This window comes from Chroicocephalus ridibundus, chromosome 13 (assembly GCF_963924245.1).
Source record: "Chroicocephalus ridibundus chromosome 13, bChrRid1.1, whole genome shotgun sequence".
In the NCBI taxonomy this organism is placed as follows: Eukaryota; Metazoa; Chordata; class Aves; order Charadriiformes; family Laridae; genus Chroicocephalus; species Chroicocephalus ridibundus.
The window spans coordinates 9,024,150-9,044,659 of record NC_086296.1 but is presented as its reverse complement, the minus strand read 5'-3'; the positions used below and the strand labels follow the sequence as shown (position 1 = coordinate 9,044,659).

The 20,510-nt window shown below is 46.7% G+C and overlaps 1 protein-coding gene across 8 annotated transcripts in view; it reads right to left on the bottom strand.

Moving 5' to 3' along the window:
- The window catches only part of ULK1 (unc-51 like autophagy activating kinase 1), an 83,857-nt gene that overhangs the window by 23,125 nt on the left and 40,222 nt on the right, over window positions 1-20,510 (bottom strand). For 7 of the 8 annotated variants that reach the window (XM_063350705.1, XM_063350698.1, XM_063350700.1 and 4 more), the window contains exons 11-16: window positions 18,571-18,653; window positions 13,850-13,900; window positions 6,680-6,768; window positions 4,435-4,600; window positions 3,132-3,192; window positions 2,735-2,824 (exon numbers count right to left, since the gene is read on the bottom strand). In XM_063350705.1, coding sequence (XP_063206775.1) covers window positions 2,735-2,824; window positions 3,132-3,192; window positions 4,435-4,600; window positions 6,680-6,768; window positions 13,850-13,900; window positions 18,571-18,653 — 540 coding nt within the window. The remainder of the gene's footprint in view (window positions 1-2,734; window positions 2,825-3,131; window positions 3,193-4,434; window positions 4,601-6,679; window positions 6,769-13,849; window positions 13,901-18,570; window positions 18,654-20,510) is intronic. The other variant, XM_063350699.1, reaches the window with a different exon arrangement.

Sequence of the window (20,510 nt, the reverse complement as noted above, 5' to 3'; positions counted from 1 at the left end):
GGTGCCAAGACAGACATAAAGCAAACAGAGCCTTAACCAAGAAATATGAGAGTTCACATCAAGCTTTGTACACATCCTGACTTTCAACATACATTTCAAATGCTGTCTTTTCCATCTAGTCAAAATCCTTTGGAGGAAAAGAAGTTCTCAGGTGAAAGGATCCCCCCCTCTCCCAAAGAGTTATATCAAGCCCTTACAGAAGCCAGGTTTCTCCCCAAACCACAAGTTGCAAAAAGAAAGCATCCAAATGAGGTGACATATACTAAACCTGCTAATTGGCCTCAAGCCTTAAAGACTGCAATTGACCGTAAATTTGCAAAGACCTGGAGATAAAGCTGGGACAGGGAGTTCAATTACTTGGCAGTAATTAACAGCTCTTTGAAAATGGTATTAAATCCATTGCTGTGGGATACATCCAAGGAATTACCTTTCATTAGACTTACTAAGCATCTTCAACAAGGAAGTGTTTTAAAAATTAAAAAAAAAAAAGATATCATCTGTCAGCATATTTTAATTCTGCCTAGTCCTTACCTTCTTAGTTAAGAGCAAGGAGAGCTGCTCTAGAGCGTACCACGACATCCTGAGGAAACCCCACTGCTGGCCACTCTAAAATAGCCTTTGCTTTCTGTCCTAGTTGGACTGCATCCAGCACTGCTTGCTAGCCTAGAGCCACACATGAAAGGGAGAACTGCTGCTTGGGAGTGAGCAAAGACAGAGGGAGAGAAAAATCAAGAGTCCTCTCTGCCGGCACTGAACCAACGGGCCTCAGGATGTCTCCAGCGAAGGGCGCCGAAACCCGTGTTAACAGCAAGGGCACACCTGGGTGGCATCAGTTCAAAGCACTCTCAGGGGACAGATCAAAGATCATGCTTTACCCTCTGGATTCGGAGTGACTGCTCCAATCTTTCATTACTTATGTCTTATTCCCCATCCCAGACACAGTAGGAAGCAACTTTTCAGCATTTCTTCAAAGCACATGGAAAAGTGGGAAGGAAGTAGCACTAGAGGGTTTGGCATCTGCTCCACAGAAGCTGCTGGGAATGTGTAGGAAAGACAGCGAGAGCAGAAACACGTTTAGAACATAGCCTCTGACATTGATTTGCCATCCAATAGAATATGATGAGGCCAGTTTGGTGAAAACGGTGGTGAACAGTGAAAAGTAGGCAGCATTTGTAGTCAACTTCTGTAGGAGAAACTTCTTTACTTTGAGGGTGGCAGAGCACTGGAACAAGCTGCCCAGAGAGGTGGTGGAGTCTCCGTCTCTGGAGACATTCCAAACCCTCCTAGACGCCTTCCTGTGCGACCTGCTCTAAGGTGACCCTGCTCTGGCAGGGGGGTTGGACTAGATGATCTCCAGAGGTCCCTTCCAACCCTATGGTTCTATGATTCTATGAATTTCCATTCACTGCTGTCCAAAAACAAGGACAAATCCTTTAACAAAGGCTGATCCCTGAAATGCAAAGGAATCAGTTAAGGAATAAGCTGTTAAGAAGCTCAGCTGGCAATGGCACAAGAAGCCTCATGCAACTAAACTCCACACTGTGGTATGTGCTTGCCAATTAATCTGATCACGTCAGCAAGGCTTTGAGCTATATTCTTCTCCTTCACATACATTTGTATGCTTTGAGGCTATGTTTTGTCATTTTCTGGGCTCCATTTATGTGACAAGTGTGTTCAGCACATAGCCTGGGACTACCTATTCTTCTTAAGAAAGATTTTAGGGTCATCCATCTCCCACTGTGAAATCCCCTTCAACTGCCCTCCCCCACCAGGTGCCATATTGACAGAATAGGAGATGAAAGCTGTCCGGCTTCCCCGGTAGGCAAGAATGAGATGGGAAGAACACCGCCAGCTCCCTGTAAGCTCAGCACGTACCCTAAATCTTCAAGATCTAGAGTCAATGGGACTGCCTTCCACAGACCATTAACGTCTTCTGAACATAAATGGGTCTGGAGGCACTGGTGGTGCTGGGCAGCTAATGCTGTTGTGTGTGGGCAGCTGTCACCTGTGACATTTCTGAGCGCCCAAGCTGACTTTATAGCAACTGGTTTAGTTGGAACTACACCTATGACCACGCCTGTTTGCACTTGTTACTGCTACTCCCGCACCTGCCATTACTAAACAGGGCCCATGTAGCAGCATTACTCTACACAGACATAGTGCAACGAGCTGTTTGGAGCTTCAAGCAAACTGCAAACAACTATGTCTGCCCAGATCTGCCCTTCAACAGCAAGGAGACATGAGCAGCACTCCTCCACATTTGCCCTCCTATCCCTTGCCCAGTAATTCAAGCCCATAGTAGTTTCAGCCGTGGCTGAAGTGTTGTGCTCTAATTCACTGCACGAATTTAGAAGCAAGGGTCTCAAGCTGAAATATTCACCGCCTCTGCAGGCTGAGCACAGAGGGGACGAGTAGCATCTACATGCCGGTGGAGCACATTTGCTTTCTGCTTGAGAATAATCCTCGGCCCCCAGGGAACAGAGTTAATTCCAGCTCTACTGCATTCTCTCCTGGCCCCTCCTGAGGGCCAGAAGAGAGGGAGACAGGCTCTGTAGTTGGGACTGATCAGTGCCTGACACTGGGGAGTTTCTCCTGCGTGTTTCATGTTACCCTTTAATTAAAGGAGCGATGTGGATCTGCCCAGCACACCACCATCTGTAAAATCCCCTCTTGGAAGCCAATGGGTGTTCAATTAAAGAATGGTTCATAGTCACCACTGAACAGTCTTCCTTACCTGGATGGGCTAGGAGAACTGCTGTACGGTGGTGAAGGAGATGGTGTCCTTCCCTGGCTTTCCAAGCCTGCTGAAGTCACCAGAGAACTCCTAAAGAATGATAGAAAGAACCCAGCTGTTAGAGCCTGGGAATCACCCCTGCTCCCCCCTACAGAGCTGTGTCTGCCCAGCACCCTCTGCCGAGCCCAGTCGTAGGAGCCCTGGGGACTGTCGTGCTGCCCCCCGTGCACTCTGGTGTTCAGGTACCACATGTTTACGATCAAACTAAAAATGGTCAGAAGCCTGGAACAGAAGGTAACTCAGCAACATCTTCCCTCCCATCCACCAGAACCCCAAAGTCCCTAATGCACAGTACACTCTAGTGACTAAACTCTTTCAGTTGCCTTGGTGGTCTTACCCGCTGTACATCAGGCTGTCTTGGATTGGTTTCCCTCCTGTAGCCTCAGCAGCTAAATCACCTGAGGAACAAGGAAGTGCAGAAAGAGATTAATTCAAGATAATTTTCTTAAAAATCTGTATGTATTCCAAGCAACTGAGTTTTTGGGTAGAATCTCCTGCTCCTCCAAGACCTGCTGAGTTGCTTCTGAAGTCAGCATTTTGCCAAACACGCGTGGGCTGAGGGTGATGTGGATGCTGCCAATCCTTACACCCTGAAGTTCTAGAAAATTCAGGCTGAACGGGAGCCCTTTTGGAAGGGGGCCAAAACCTGACAGAATCATTTGGGGCAACAGGTATATGCACACTTGGTGCAAGCACTTAGCTGCTGTGTAAAAAGACAGCAGTGCATGTTGCACGTCGGGCTTCGAAACATCCGTGTCCTAAGTGGCAAAAATCCAGGGCAGCCAAATGAGCTGGCAGCTGGATACACAACACAGGGGAGTTTGTGCCTTTGCCAGAACATCTGAACACTGGAAACATGACTAGCACAAGACAAGTGTATACTGGTCCCATCGCTGTTCCCAGGAAAAATACAAGCAACACTGAGCTCTTCCTTATCATAAGGGTAGCACAGCAGAGATCTTTCACAAATTCCAGTTCTACCCCTCCAAATTCCTGTTTCAAAACAAGTAGTGCAACTGTGAGGAATCACAGCATTTATTACCAAGTTCCAACTCAGTAAAGCACCAGACACATGGTCAAGGTCGAACAATATCCTTCTGCTGGTTAATTAAGTACTCGTGCATGGACATTCTTAGGCATGTGGCTGAACTGGGGCCCTAATCTCTATGTACATATATATTTTCAAGCAATTCCTATCAAAGTGAAAACACACAGAGGTGCTAAAATTAAATTCAAGATGTTTTTCAAGTATAAAATCCATCTTGCTAGCTGAAGGCCTCTCTTGGACTGTGATGCTGAGTGAAGCAGAAGACAGGATGACATGGGAATGGCTTCTGTGGGAGGAAGGCATTTCCCTCTGAGCCTACTTATCTTCTTTTCCAGTTGGATTTCCAGGTTCAATCTCTTATTGAAGTCCCAAAATAATCTTTACTCTCAAATCCTATCTTTGAGGGTAATTACAAAACATCCTATGAAACTAGACACTGAGATAGAGGTCTCTTCCAGCTTGGGAACAAGACCATTCCTGTTATTCAGTCACACCAGACAGGTTTAATTGCTCTTTCAGCTTTCTAGTAACTATCCTTAACACCCACATCCCCCTCTGCTTAGAACATCTGCATTTCCAGAAACCAGCTTACTTGAGAACTGGGCTGGGACCATAACGAAGTCATCTGTGTCACAGGACGAATTCTTACTGCTGCTTCCGGCAGACTCCTTCGATCCATGTAGAAAGCCAGGGGAATCCTGGGTCGGAGATGCCAGTGCCTTCTCCTGCAGCTGCTGCTGCATCTCTCCAAGGGACTGCTAATTCAGGAAGAAAACAAACACTGGCTTCAGCACAGCTACTTCATCATTCTGCTCGGTCCTTTAAACTGAGCTGTACAAGGCTACAAACAGCGTTTTGCTGATGAACCAGGGCTGATAGTTTGCTGGAAGCAGCTGTTTAGTTTACTGAAAAGGAACAGCCTTTTATGTCCATGTCAGAACAGCGCATCTTCTGTTACACAAAACATACTACCAACATGTCGGATGCTCCCCAGATTAGAAAAATCCACTCGAGGTATTGCATCCCTCGCTAAGGCTTTCTGGATCAACCACATATTTTCTACCAACTCAATTTAGTATGGCTGTGAAACAGAAAGGAACTCTCAGAGATAGCTTTGGTTGTTCCTTTGGGTTACGATTTTTTGTTTTGTTCTTAAACATTAACAATCTTGTCTCTACTCGCACTTTTGCGGTACGCAGCATTCAGAAACGTGTACGTAAGTGTCCCTGCACTTTCAGGACAACCCTGTTTTGCTGTAGTGCTGATAAGGAGTTAAAGAAAGGCTTGAAGGAGGCTAAGCATTCAACAGATGAACACCTCACAGCCATCAGAAGCACAACAGACCCTAAAAAGTCCCATTTTTCTGCTTCCTTCAGCCAAATGATGAATAGCCCCACAACCCTCATGTTTTGCAGACAGATGGAGGAGGCCGGCTGGTTTAAGAAAGCCTTAAGACAGCTGAACTGCCCACAGAGCAGATCACAATCCTTATCCTAACGCATTTTTAGGCTGAGAAAGACTTCAATCAGCTTTCACTTGGGCCCTCTTAAGACCTTGCTCACCCTCCGAAGACCCTCCTGCTGTACCAGTGGGGACTCCCTCTACATGCAGTACAGCAGAAGGAATTTTCCAGCTGTCAAAGTTGTCTCTTTTCCACGCAACCTGCTCTGTCCTGCAGACGTGGTATTTTTCACATGCTGAGCCAGCGCACCTCCATCAGCAAAACTACAAATGCAGAATGGGACCAGTGCAGAACAACTGGGACACAGGGCCTGCTCCCGGTCTGGCAGTCAGTCAGGCCTGGTTTCCCAAACCAGGAAATTTCAGGGGACAGAGTCTGCTTTGCACACCATCTACCCGTTCCTGGAGTCCCATGATCAGGAGCGCTTCAGCCAACAACCCTCTACTTGGGGCTGCAGGGGAGAAGAAGCTCTCAGGGATTCAGTTATGCGACATTCAGAGGAGAGCAAACCTCTCCTCTCTGTACAGCCCACGTCATGAGCACCTACATCAACTTCTGATAGTGCCTCTCAGCTTTTCCCACACCAGGTTGAGACACCTCGGCCCAGGCAAGCTCAGAGAACAAAGCAAAAAAAGCAGTAATGCCATGGAGGAAAAAATTTCAATCCTTCTCCCTTCCCCTACCCATCACACCACCAGCATTCCTGAGTTCAAAGTCAAAAGGCAGCTTTCACACCAAGAGCCTCCGAAAACAAGCTTCAAGTTCAGTCAGCTGGAGGAATGTCACTTCACTGGTCAGTTAATATGCTGCCCTCCAGAAAAGTTTTCATCATTGCAGGTAACCAGAGTGAAAAACCGTCAGTTCAAATCATCTCTCACAAGACCACCAGACTGTGGCAGGTCTGGTCTGAGCAGACAGCTTTGCTGAACATCCCTCTGTAGTGCCTGGGAAGGCTGGTGAGAAAGTGGGGGGGGGGTCACCTCACAAAGGAGAGCGGATACGCTGTCAAACTGCAGAGACTGTGCTTGAAAGCAGAACATACAGCCAAGTAAGCAGTGCTGTCCCCTGAATTAGCCACCATTTTTTCATTCCAAGGAGCTTTCCATCTCTGTCAAGACAAGCTATGTCATTAATAGCAACTTCTTTCACAAAGGCTTTGCGTATAATAAGCAACCTGAAATATTTCTTGTGAAGAGAAAGACGACCTTCAAGATCCAAACTCTAAACGAACTGCAGAAGACACTGAACCAAACCCAGACAGAACTAAGGCACTCAGTGACTTGCACCAGAAGACAGCAAAAGCAGAGACCTTGTTTCAAAGCAGAAAGCAGGGAGACCATTGGCACAAGCAGTGCATCCTCTGAGCTGTACTTACGGGAGGTGATGCCAGGTGGGAAGTAGAAGAGCTGCTGGAGGAACTACCAGAGCCTGAACTGGGATACGAAGGCATTGGCACGGAAGCAGCTAAAAACAGCAAAAGGGAAAAACAAAAGAAGTTGTCAAACTGAGATCAACCAATAATAAAAAGTCTTCCTAACCTTTTCCCATCAGGTTTATCTCATGTACTATCGTGTATCAGATGTGACCAATTAAAGAAGAACAAATGAAAAATTAGCATTCTGTTCAGTTATGTGATTCACATCCACCCATCCATTCCTCCGCGTGCTATTTCACAGTTGTAACTCATGAGGCGGAAGGCCTCAGAACATCTGCTTGATGCCAGATGTCCACCCGACAGCTGACCTACACAGGTAGCAAGATGGCGTCTGCCCTAAAGAGCCTCCAAAGCATCTTTGCAAGTGAAGGGAAGGATAAACAGAGAAGTGGTCCAAGTTACTCATATCAGAGGCAGAGGTGAGAAGCTAGATCATACCCTATCAGTTTCTTCTTCATCAGACCTTGTGGTTTAGCACGCTTACATCAACTGCTGGGAGGTCTGTGCCCATGCCTACTCAAGCCCTATGCGCTTGCTGCCCAAACACTCACTTGGGCATCCCAGGCCACATGCTATTAAAAAAAAAATAAAATCCCACGGTGTGAAACACTCCACAAGGAAATAGTTCATTGCTTCCTATAACTCAGCATGTTCTCCCTCGGTCACTTCTGCAAGTTAAAGAGGCTTTGCTTATTTAATCTCTTTGAACAGAAATTGTTCCACAGCACAGGCTATTCTCGCATCCCCTCCTTTTATGCTTTATTGTTCAATAACAGAACTGCCCATTTTATTCATTTCATTGTTGAACTGGCTTTTGTAACTCCCACAGAGGCACAAAGCTCACGCTGAAAGGACTAGTTAGCATTGACCTTCAGGCAGAAAAGATGATTAAGGCACCACAGGAGAAAAGAATATTTAACTCCAACAACTTAATGCAAGTGAGGTTCAGTAAATAACTTTGGAGAGCTTAGCTCAGCCGAGGAGGGAGACAAGTCAAAGGTAACACTGGCTCTTCAAAGGACTTTGAAGTATTTAGCGGTTCAAACGCCCCAGCCCACCCGCACAAGGCTGAAGAGTGCAGAAGTTGCAGGGGAGTCCCAACACCCCCACTTCAAGGCAGCTTGCAGTCAGATTTTACCCTGCAACCATTTTGGTATTTGAATGACTTATGACAGAGATGATACTAAAGTGAGGAGAGGAACACTTTGCTTCTCCACCATTGTGCTGGCAGAGAATTAGCACCTTGGTATCAGATTTCTGCCTTTACAGGATCTGTGCTACTGACTCCATACTTGGTGCAAGGAAGGTTCATAACACCTAGAAGAAGAATGCTTATGCTTGAAGTAAAACTACCTCTGTCATTAATCACATCAGACACTACAAAGCACTTACTCTATTCAACTGCCTAGAAAAATAAAAGTACATCTCTCTGCAATTAACTGTTGAAACAGTGCTCTAATGATAAAAGAATGGGAAAATGTGCCCTTTAATAAAAGGCTTTAAGAAGCCTGTCCATGCAGCCTAGCAAAGAAGGTTAAAGGATGACTGGACCAGTGTCTCCTTGCACAGCGAACAATCACCTAGATGCTGAATTCCTCAGTCTGACAGAGATGTAACAAGATCCAACAAAATGAAGCCGAAGCAAGTGTAGCATTAAAATATATATTTCAACATAAGTGATCAAGCACTGTAACAGTTTAACCAGGGTCACAGTGCTCTCCCTCCACCCTTTGCTAATATTAACAAAACCTGCATGTTTTTCTGGAGAGGTGAAGTTACACTGCAAACGCCGATCGGTGCAGCAGGGTCCCGGGGCTCGTGCAATGGGCAGCCACAGGGGACGGCTGCGTGGGGACGGCGCGGTGGCACATGCCGGTGCCTTCCCCTCCGGTGCTGGGCCATGCTGGCAGCAGTCACCCCGCCAACATTTGCAGGGTTAGGTCCAAAATGAAATAAATCTTTCCAAAGCTTTGCAAGAGGCTACTTTCTAGCCTCTACACTTGATTTTGTGCCCTCGGTGGACGGTGCTGTTAAAAGGCACTGTCCCCTCTCTGGGAAAGGAACACGGACCGCGGTGCCCCGAAGACGGGTGTTCTGGGAGGTGGGTCAGGGCACAGAGCGCTCAACCGCCCGCACCCCGGGAGCTCTTCCAGCAGTGCTGGTTCCCGCTCCCCGCACTCTGGAACACAGACAGCGGTCGGAGAACTCGCCTGTCAACCGGAGAGCTCTGTCCTACCTACACCACACGGCTTCTGAGCCATCCCTACCACCTTCCCTGGATATTTCATACCGGAAATTTGAGAGGGGGGGAAAAACCTCCCCATTCTTATCCTGTCAACTGTTACAGAACAATTCACCCTTGGGCAGATGGACCTTCCTATTATGGAAAAGTGCTTTTAAGAAAAGGTAATTGATTTCTGAACACGCCTGCTGCAAGACTTGCCTCACTGTTCATTTTCACTGGAATTAGTATTTTTGTTAGAGTCATTTCAGTTCTTTCTCAAGGTCCCCTCCACTCTATTTTGGTTCTGTGTTTATTATTGATTTAAACCTGGCTGGAATTGAGACTTTTTCTATTTTTGTCTATTTGCTTTGAACAGCTTTCTATTAACCTAGGAAGGAAGATGAGCAAGCAGATTTTGCCACTATCATCTGAAACTCATGTTAAAACTCTATCTGCATGAAGCACACCGTTAGATACAGCCTCTATTAATCATGTTCTAATTTAAAACCCTGCAGATTCCCGAAATTCACGCTGTAGTGCTGTGAGGCCCAACTCAAAGAGTCCTGACACTAAAAACAGACTTTCATGCATGTAGAACCATGAGGTTTGGCTCTGACAAACCCTCTCTGACCACCACCTCCCTGTTGGTGCATTTTTTAGCGTCAGCCACGTAGGACAGCTTGAAAGCAAGACGTTCGCTTCCATCTCCTCCCCACACCCAGGCACTCCCAGTTTAAAATTAAAAAGGGTGCAAACACTTGGCTCATCATGTTTTCAGCTCAAGTCTGAATGCGGGGAATGTTAACATGGATTGTAGGCCCCCACCCAAATCCAGAAATTGCTGGATTGTAATTGTAATGTAAATAAGTCTGTTTTCATAATTGTCCCCTCCAACTTGTTCCAGCAGCAGAACAGCCATCCTGTACATTGTGTAACCAATGCCAACTGGTTTCAAAATGGGAGAGCTGGGAGCCATAAAGGCAAGCCCGTGCTCCAGCTGTGGTCCTGACACTGGGTCCTACACCTGCAAAAATCACTTCTGACAAATCATCCTACCAGGGGCTCGGTTGTACTAAAAATACCCCAGCCTCAAGCTTTATATAAAAGCTTCATTTGGAATCTTCTACGCACACTGGAGAGATGCATTTTTGTGATTATCTGGATTCAATTAAAACCAGTCATCAAGAAGTTACTTAATTGCCATGTCTGACAAGGCAATTGTTTGAGTGCAAAAACTGAAAGGACTTGCCTAAAGAATCAGTCGTTTTTTAGAGTTAAAAAATTCGCACCATTAAGATCTTCTATATGCAGAGGTCATAGTGATTTTTAGCTAGTTTTTACCAGAGTATTTTATGTACAGTAAGATTACAAAGATGGTAAAATTCAAGTTAAGCCTGACAGATGTTCCACGCTTCTGAACCATAACCACTCGCGTTCCGTGCTCTCTGAACTCAAGAGTAAAGGAGGTACCAGCTTACAGTTCATTAAAGGCAGGAGCAAGAAAACCTCCAAAACACTCCGCACGGGTACCAATTACAATGTGTTTACTGAGAGGAGACTTGCACAAGCGTCTAATTATGCCTTCTCATGCATTATTACTGTAACACACCGCCCCATACCATATGCTGATCAGACCTGGCTACAGACAGACGACATTCTGACTAGACACAGTATTTTAAAGACTTTATTAATAAATATTCTTTTTTTACATATCTAAAGTACGTGCTTAGTCACAGGTACAAAATCCACAATATAAAATAAAGCATAAATAAACAAACAAAAAAAGAAAGTACATGTTTTAGTTAAGAAAGCCCAAGGCCCTGAACCCGCTCTCGAGGCTGCAGCCTCTGCGGTACCCCCCCAATAGCAGCAGGCTCGGTCCGAAGGGAGATGGGAGGAGGGACGTGAGAACAACCATCCCTCGAAACCACACTGGAGAGGATGAGCTTGTCAGAAATGTTGTATTTAAACATTTTTGACAGAAATGTTGATTTTGCTGAAGTGTCTTGAAAAAACATGCAGATTTATTTAAACGAGGGGGACCATCCGCCTCAGCAACTTCTAAATTATCCACTTAGGGAATTATCCACATTTGAGGATTCCCCAAATTCCTGGCATTCCAAAGTAACATCATATTAAAAAAATCCTTTCCAATGCCATGAGATGGTGTACTAACACATATGCACACAGAACGAACAGCTGACAGCTCTCACTTTATTTGTAATCATTGCGTGAGCAGCTCCGGCCCAGCCTTGCCAGGGCTGAGGAGCCCGGGCGACGTGCACTAGCGGCAGCTCTCCCGTTCTGCCCTTCCCACGCGAGGACAGATCTGCCTGCAGGGGTACAGAGACCACCACGCTCTGCCCAGACTGCAAAATGTTCTCAAATGGAAAGGAAGCATCACACCTTAAAATCAGTTTGGGACCTAAATGGATGCAGGGTCACCTGCATCTGCAGTGCAGGTGCCTCTGAATGGAAGGTCCCTTAGGCAAAGGCCGCACAGTGGCCGCTGAGCTTTGCTGAGGTCTCAGCGTGTTCATCACGCAAGAGCTACTACCCCAAAACACAGATGCTGGTACAGATCATCCAACAAACTCTCCTAAAAGAAACTCGCACACTCAAATGTAAGTGACTTAGTCCTGCTTTCCACCAAAATCAGTGGTAGCCCAATTATCAGCCCCCAAGGAGAACAAAAACATGAGGGCACACTGTTCCTCCCCTCACTTCACTGCAGACCTGAGGACTCTAATTCAGTCTGAGCATGACCACTATGATTCAGATGCAGCCGTACCTCTTCTCCTCTTTGATACTTCCTACAATCATGATGCTGAACCCCATGTTGAGATGAAGTAGTATAATAAACTTTTGGACTCATCTTAGTTCTGCGTGTGAAACCAGGGGAGCCAGCCCTGATCAACTGCAACCTTGTTAAGTCATCTATTTCCGCTAAAACTGTGCAAACATTAAGCATGTCACCATGTTAAGCAGCATTCCACACATCTCAGGCAAGTTCTTCTTACTGAGACCACCGTAACTCAGACCTTTGCTGACACACTGGCTCTTCTCTCACCTATTCAGAAATCAAAAGGACCACCATTCCCACATGGAGCCTTCCTCATCCAGGCTCTTCACCACGCTTCCCAGATCCCTTCATCTATCATTGCCATCTGGCAGTGGCAGAGATCTCCACAGCAGACTATAAGAACGACCTTCTCCACTAGCAGATTTCTATGCACAACTTGAAGACCTCCAGCAATGGGGAGATATTTCTCCCCTCATCTTCTCAAAACCAGTAGTGGTCTCTCCTGCCTGGAGAGGACTCCAGGACATGTGCCTGGAGGCGTGGACCAGCAGGGCAGCAGAGAGGTCTGAAGTTTGTATAGTCTTTACCTGCCTGTAAAGGTGCTTTTTTTACTGAGCCTTGACCCCACACCATTAACTTTGGTGCAGCTGGGGGCAAAGGCTGAGCTACAGCCCCCTGCTCATAATGGTGCCTCCAGTTTCTGCGCAGCCGATGTGCAGAATTTGGAAACTGAGGCCAAGCCAGGAGAACCCTCTCCTGTTTGCAGGGGGTTTTCTGTTCCCCTGGCCAACAAAGCAACGGAACTGCCGGAGGTAAGAGATGAGCTGGTGGGCATGCAAGAACATCCCAAGAGAGTCCTCCTCTGCCCACAGGGGGATCAGACTTTGAAGGGCTTTTCCCACATGGCAGTGGCATAGCAGGTGCTGAGAGCTGAGCTGGCTTAGGAGCAGTCCTACGCAGGCAGAGTCCTTCCCTGCCTGCAGAGCAGTCCTGTTCTACAGGACTTGCCCCACATCTTGCTGGCGCAGATGGAGAGAGGGGCCTGGCTGGCTTGCACGCTCCCCTAAACCAGAAGCGTCTTTTCTTGCCCGCGGGACGGTCACCTAAGTACACAGTTAAAATCTGTATCAGGAACAACTGATAAGTCCTGCTCTGGAACCAGGAAAGCAAGAGACTGTCAGGAGTGACATGGACATCAGACAAGGGGCGTCCACCCACGGCACTTCTCCATGTTCAGAAAGCATTCGACATGCTTCCTCCAAAACTTCCAGCTGCTGCATTGGGCGCCCCAAATCAGTCACTGATGAAAATTTTTGGCTCTGTCATTTCCTCGGGAGATTAAAGGCCCAGGAGGATCCTTCCAGAAGACAACCGTACACAATTCCACTCAGCCAAGTCTCTTGGCTAAAGGACTATTGTATCCCATACACTAGAAACAATTCTGAATTGTTTTCCACTGAAAACAAACCTCTGAACCATAGAGCATGTAGCTGGAAATTTTCAGAAGTTTTGAATCAAAAGAGGAAAGAAAGAACTTTCAATGGGAATCTGTCTTTGTTTTGGCCAGTTCTCATAGAGCACCCCAATTTAACCCTTCTAAAACAAGATTTATCAAGAATTTGGAGGTAAATACTGAAACAAGATTTGGTAACCAGAGCCTGCCATTTGGCACAGACAACCTAAGGTACCACATGGCAAGCAGGGACAAGTGCGACAGTTTCCGCTGCTCAGAATTGCCCCACAGATGTGGATGAAAAGCAAGATCATGCTGCATAATCCTGTTTCGCTACAAGCATCCCAACTGGCCAAGCACTTCATACAAAGCAGCTGAATAAATTTCAGAGCTACCTTTACTTCTACTTTAGGTTTCTAAATAGCCCCCTAGTCATCCCTTTGAAGATAGCTCAGCAAAATTAAATACATTTTGATTGCAAAATCTGGACACGACACAGGAACAAACACTGAATCCCTGCCTAAATAACTAAGAAAACATAAAGCAGACTTTTTCTTTCCTTTTGAACTAGCAGCAAAGGAAGTCACGTCATGGTTCAAAAAGAGTTGTAATCAAAAACGCAACACTTACATTTTTTCATAGAGGCACTTGCATCCAAGAACGGGTGATGGAAAAATTCATCTGAAAAAAAATAATGTCAAAAACAATGACTCAGTGAAAGGAAATGACTGTAAGAAGCTTACAAAGCAGTTAAAGCACAGCAAGTTACAGTATTTTACAGTGATTTTTCCATGCAATCCAGTGAGCCATGGAAATTGACTGACTGCAGTCACATATAGCAGTGGTCAAGAATGCAGACTAGGGACTGGATGCAGGACCTACTCAGAAAAAAAAGGATGGGAAATTATTTGGATCCAGGAATTGCTATGTAAATACGGAAAAAAAACCAACCCTGGCTCCTCTGCTACCAGCCATCTCTGCAAAATCAGCGCTGTGGGGGAGACGGGGCAGGGCGCAGAGAAGGGATATCAGCTGGGGCAGTTACATGAATGAAGAAAGGGAGGGGTTAAAAAAAGAAAGAAAGAATCTTTGCGAAAAGCATGGCCAAAGGACATGAGGGTTTGTACCTTGGGACTCACCATCAGTACTAACGGATTTTCCTTCCCCACAGGGCATTAAAGGACTTAGAAAGGTTTTGCTGCAAGCTACAACCCTGGGCTGCTGGGGAGAATACACTAAATTAATTGTTAATGCTTCTCTGTCTTGCAACCGCTCTTACACTCGTAGGAATGGCTATCAGTTATTGAGGGCCAGATAGTGTGACGATGTTGAGACCTGCCACAGCCATGTCCGTGCATGCGCTTCAAAAGCTCCTATCAGCAAGAAGAGAGAAATCCTAGGGCGTAAAGTAGCACTAAAAGACAAAGTCCCTGGCTGATCAGGATGGCAAGTTACCCTAGTTGTAGGGATTCAGGCTCATTCTACAGAAGAGGAATGACGGACAAAACCACTTCTGCTGGGCGATCCTCTGTCACACACGGACACAAACCCATTGTGCACTGAAGGCAGAAATGCATTTTCTAAAAGGCCACCACAGAACAACAGCCCAGAACTCCCTCCCTTTCACACCAGACACAACTGCTTCCTTCACTCATTACAGGAGGATATTCTACAGATCCAGGCCAAGAAAAGCTTCTGCCCTGGCTTGCCAGAGACCCTCTGCATGTTTTCCTGTCCTCACAAGCAGCCACCCCTCCTGACTCCTCCCTTTCTGATCAACTGCAGCTCTGTGCTGAGCCATCTCCTGTCACAATCGGGAACGCAGCCTTTCAGGAGCATTAGTCATGGATCAACACTGATTATTTGGTTAACTGTAGGCAGTTCAACTTGTTTTCCCAGCATGGATTTCCTGTTGCAACACCCAAGGTTTACAAATTTCTGCTTTCAATAAACAGCTCCTCTTTGGCCAGTGAGCTTTCCAGAAAGTAGCAACCGGGTTTTTTATTTGTCTGTTTTTTAAACTTAAACAACCCCTCTCTCCTCAGCTCCTCCTTGCCACTGCCAGGCCAGGGTCCTGCAGCCAGAGCACACTGGTCTGGAGCTCAGCACAAGTGAGAAGTTTGATGAAGTGATGTAAATGTCTTGCAGGGAAAGCTGGAATCTCACAGAGTAGATCTGCTGTGGATGGAGAACATCTCTATCCTGCCGGGAGCCGCTCAGCTGCTGGGTTTTCCTGCTGCTTCTTCAGCCTGCTCCTCTAGAGGTTATCATCCCTCAGCTGAGCTGATTCAACTGAGGGGGTGGAAATGATGATTTCTTTCATTTTTCCCCCTCCCCCCTCCAAACTGATTATTAGTTGCGCTTGCAAAGCAAAATTTAACAACCCTGCTTGTAATCATCAGCAGGAGACCAGCAACTTGAAACCCTCCTGGCTTTCCTTCAGATAATCTTGAGATTGCAAAGACCATCAGTTCCTGGTAGAAGAGCAATCGAGACACACAGCAAGTAAAGGAGGTTTCAAGCTTATGTGTTGCTGTTGCATGAATCGACTAAACCCTGGGGGAGCTCCGTGGAGGGCACTGCGCGCATGTCTGGGTAGACTCCGGAGGGCCTCAGGGAACAAGGAGCAGCAGGACACCCAGCTCCTCTGGGGCCGGTGGCTCAGGAATCATCCCTGACCCAGCAGCAGGCACAAATCTTCACCTTACAGAGCGCAGGAGGGTAAAGGAACAGTGAATGAAGGAACCATCAGGCAAAGCAGACCTTTTATAAATAGCGTAGGTGAAGAGAGCAGCTTACAGTTAGTTTGCCAGTAGCAAGACAAAGCACCTGCCTACCAGGAGCCGTCTAAGAGAAGGGGGAGATCTGCTTCAGACAGGATCTGGAGCTGTGGGACATTAGCAGTTTGTGCACAGCTGGCCGAAGACAGCTGCTGAAAAGATGACAATAGTTGGGCATAGGGAAGTGCTCTCATTTAAGTATTGCTACTATTTTGGCAAGGGGCATCATCTGGAGGTCTATTGAGCTGACACTCTTAAGGAAAGGAAGAAGGGTCCATTCAGCTGGTGTAGGTCAGAGCGTTTCCAAGCCCTCAGGAACACAGAGGAGCTGAAGACCTGCACCAGCAGACAGCAGGGAAGAGATAAACTGTTGTGTCACAAGCAGGGAGGAAGCTCAGGTGCTTCAGCAGATTTGTAACGATGCAGAGGAGAGGAGAGGAGGCAGAGGTGGCTGAGACCAAGAATGCAGCTGGATGCTGAAGCAGTGTACTGGTCTAAACAAATCATGCCCCTGGTGCTTGCTTTCCTCTCAACCAACAGGAGATACTATAATACAAGACGGGATGTCAGAAAACCATTGAGATCTGCCTTCTATAAAGCACAAGGAACATCTCAAATACAGGCTTCTGTATAGAATAGATTCACAAACCCTTCCTGAATAACAATTACATCTTAGGAGGATGTGCCAATTTGTAGAGAAAAGGATCCCACGTGTGATTAAGAGCAGGCAAAAATCTCAGTGCAGCAAGATGTGCTGTAACCATTGTCCTGAGTGAAATCAAAGTATATTATCTCAGATTTCCCAGTGTTAAAAACTGACTCCTGCAGTCTACTCCCAAAAGGCACAAAAAGAGCTTACGGGGGGCTAAAAAGGTTTACCAGACTCAATTTCTGACAGCAGGGAAAGAGGAAACTCAAAGACTTTTTCTTTTGAAACGCACAGCAATACGATAGAAGAGGTAGAGATCCACAGGCCAGAGAGAAGATCTGCAGGGAAGAATACTGAGAGGTGTTTCTATCCAGTCTGTCAGTGGCTTCAACGACTCCCTTTTCAAAAGGCTTGTTTTCTCACTTTTGCACTCTAGTAACCAGTAGTCCTTTACATTCAGCACTGGATAACTATGATCATCCCCAGTTGATCCGTATGCTTGCTTCACCCAGGTGACGCTGTCCCCCAAAAGGCTTTCCCAGTATCTTTAATCCAAAAGAATAACAGAGGCTGCAAAACAATTTCTCTTCATCAACTAGCACATGCTACCCAGCAGGACACAATCCAGCCAAGCAGATAAGCAACAAAAACCCAACAGAAAACCAACCCCCCGAAGACACAAATCTTAAACCCTTTTACCCCAAGCCTGACTAAAAAGCGACATCCTGAAAACGCACAGCAGCACACTTTGTTTTCAGCTCAAAAAGGCAATGTCTATGCAAAACGCAGAAAGCTCTATCAGTTGCTATGATATTAACACGAATGCATGGGCTTTGGCCCTGGACCTTTGTTTCAGGAAAACCACTTGAACAGGCTTGCCCAGCACCAAGCTTTACTCGGACACAGAGGCCGAGGGGCAAACTTACCCTTTCCACCAGCAGCACTGGCCCATGGAAGCAAAGCTGCTCCCTGCTGTTCTCTCCTGCGCTCAGAGGAGACACACCACCAGGACCAACTTCCTTGGTGAAAGAGAGCATTCGAATCCTGATTTTTACTTGAGACAGGTCTAGCCTATCTTTGCCCAAGAGGAAGGGAAAGGTGGGAGTAGACTAAACACCAGAGTTGCCTTTAGGTGACCTAGTCCTTTCAGGGGCTCTAGGAAAGGTTCCATCTCTGCCTGCTTTCCTCTAAGGCATAGCTTCATTAGAGGTTCTTCAGACCTTTTGGCTCAGCTAGACACATCTGGAAGAGGCTGCCAAACCCAGAACTGCCTGGCACATAATGACTGTTCTCAATTTAGAAGGAATTAAGACATAAAAAAAAAATAAAAAATAAAGGAAATCTTCATGCCAGCCAAGTCAGGAGACCGAGATGTAGGTCTAAAGGGAAAGCCAAGAGACTGCCAGCTTGAGCCCTGGTGAGAACAAAGGCATAATTCCACTGAAACCTGGAGAAGGAGTGAAGGGTCTGCAAGCAGCAATGGTCTCCTGGCTCGGATCACTGCAGACCCTGAGAAAAGGAGGGGATTGACTGAATTGTTCATTAAATGGGTGCAGCTTACAGCTTTGGGAAGGAACTATGACAGAGAAAGAACCTGGATGCACAAGATACACGTTTCAGCTGGTAGCATGCTTAACACACAATAGAAGTTCAGAGGGATTATAAAAGCAGAAGCCAGGAGAGCGAATGCAAGTAAGAAACCTTTGCTGAAGGTGTGCCAAATCTCTGGGTTTACAAAACTGTATGGGAATCAGCACATATACTAAAATCCCCAAGACTATGCAATCCTCCAGGCACAGGTGAAACCCAGGTGTTTGGATGCTTCTGCTAGCACCAGCCAAAAGCACGGAGGTTTGTGCAATGCCATGGCACAAGAGATGACACAGACGGACAGGAGAACTAAAACTGGAAGGAGGTCTTACCAAAGTCCATGCGGTCCTTATGATTACGCTGCAAAAGGCCCAGCAGCAGCTGTCTCAGGTGGCTGGATGTCTCCCTGGGGATGCTAGGATTGAAAACAAAAGCAAAATAAGAGAGACTTGCAGTCTATTTAAACTGCTTTTACATATTCAGGAAGGCAACCTGTAAATGCAAACTCACTTTGTGCCTGCTGGGCTAGGAACGTAAGGCTGGAGAGGGGCTGAACAGGAGCATCTCTATTTGCATCTCTATTTAGCTTTTGCACCCCATTGTCATTGTTAAGGCGACAGCTAATCTAGCTTTAGTGGCCTCTCCCCTGAGAACCTGCAGATCCTTTCCTTCCACAGTAGTCCTAATGTCATCCCTCTGGTCCCCAGCTAAGTCCATTCAACATGCAATATTTTGCACATGATAAATAAAATCTCTTCTACTTGCTCTACTGGGAATAAGGAGGTCATTAAAATGAAGCAGTTACCAAGGGGAAGCTTCCAATTAAGACATTGGTGGTGAAGTGCACCACCAGTTACTACCATTATATTAAGGCATTTCTTTTTCAATGCAGCTTGTTTAAGACTAGCAAGTGACCTTTGTCTGTTTGCTTCCTTGATATACAGCATTTATTAATTGAAGGCAACTAAGATGTGAGCAACTGCCACCCAAGCAAGCTAAAATTAGTGTAGCCGTTACCCCACTTTTCCAGTATAGCTAGGAAGAACATACTCTTTTCAACGGCCACTGCAGCACAAAAGAGGTAGTAAATCACTGCGCTCTCCCTCACCCCACAGGCAGATGGGGGAGAGGCCAGGGCAGCTCCTCACAAGCCCCGCAGATCGCGAGAGGCAGGGAATAAATGAATGGATTAAGGCAGGGAAAGCAGAGTTCAGCTATTGCATAAGTGGATTCAGCTCGGCTGACTTTCCTCTGTACCCAGAAGCCCTGTTCGGGGCCACTGCAACCGGGCCCTGCCCACAGCCAGAGCACAGCTCTCCAAACTAAGTGTAGGTGGCTCCAGCTCCTTGCAGTCTTGACTCTCAGTTTGTCACAGCTGTGGCCAGCATGGTCCCCACGTTGTGCCAGGCTCTCCCCATGCTCAGGTCAGCCGAGGTAATGGCATGTGTGCTCAGCACAGAGATTTAACTGCACGGAGCCCGAGCCTGCTCGGCAGCACGTGGCTCGCTCGGGCAGGGCTCCACTGGCTGGGCTGGCATCACTCACCGCCCTGCAGCCAAGCCCCACTGATGCTGGGAGAAACAATCCTTCCTGCACCATTTCCAGCACCTCCCCCCCTGACACAGACAGGGGAAGAAAAAAAAAAAAAAAAAAAAAAAAAAAAAAGCTGGGACACAAAAGTACTGGGGGGGGGGGGGGGGGGGGGGGAAGAGAGAGAGGTGCTAGCTAGCACTAACAGACTCTTGTTCAGTGAAACTAGAGATGTGAGGCAAGGTGTGTATTTATAGGTTTCAGTACTACCCCGGTTATTTTCCAGTGAAGCCCTAGGCCTTGCTGGTGCAGGAATCTGAGCCCAGCAATTCCTAGAACAGAGAATGATGGCAAGCATCCCTCATCCTTGTTTGTACTGGAGGAGTTGCTTTTCTATCCCTGACACTAGAACGGTTTCGTGCGCCTTCCTGGGCTGACAAAGGAAGAGGCCACCAGGACTCCAGAAGGGGTGCAGTTAAACCGAGACTCAGTTTGAGCCAAGAAAAAACACCCTCTCCTCGAAAAAGGTGGGCCTTCAAAGTACACTGCGTAATGGAATAACCCAAGATACCACTGCTAGCAGAGTCTCCTGAAAAATACATTAGTGCTGGAGACCTGCAGTCCTCCAGTGTTATCGTCATAATTTATTTATCCATGACACGTAAAGCTCTCATCCAAAATGAGTCCATTTCCCAGCAATGACTTTAGCTTTCATACGGTTTTAAAGCCAAGAAACAGGAAG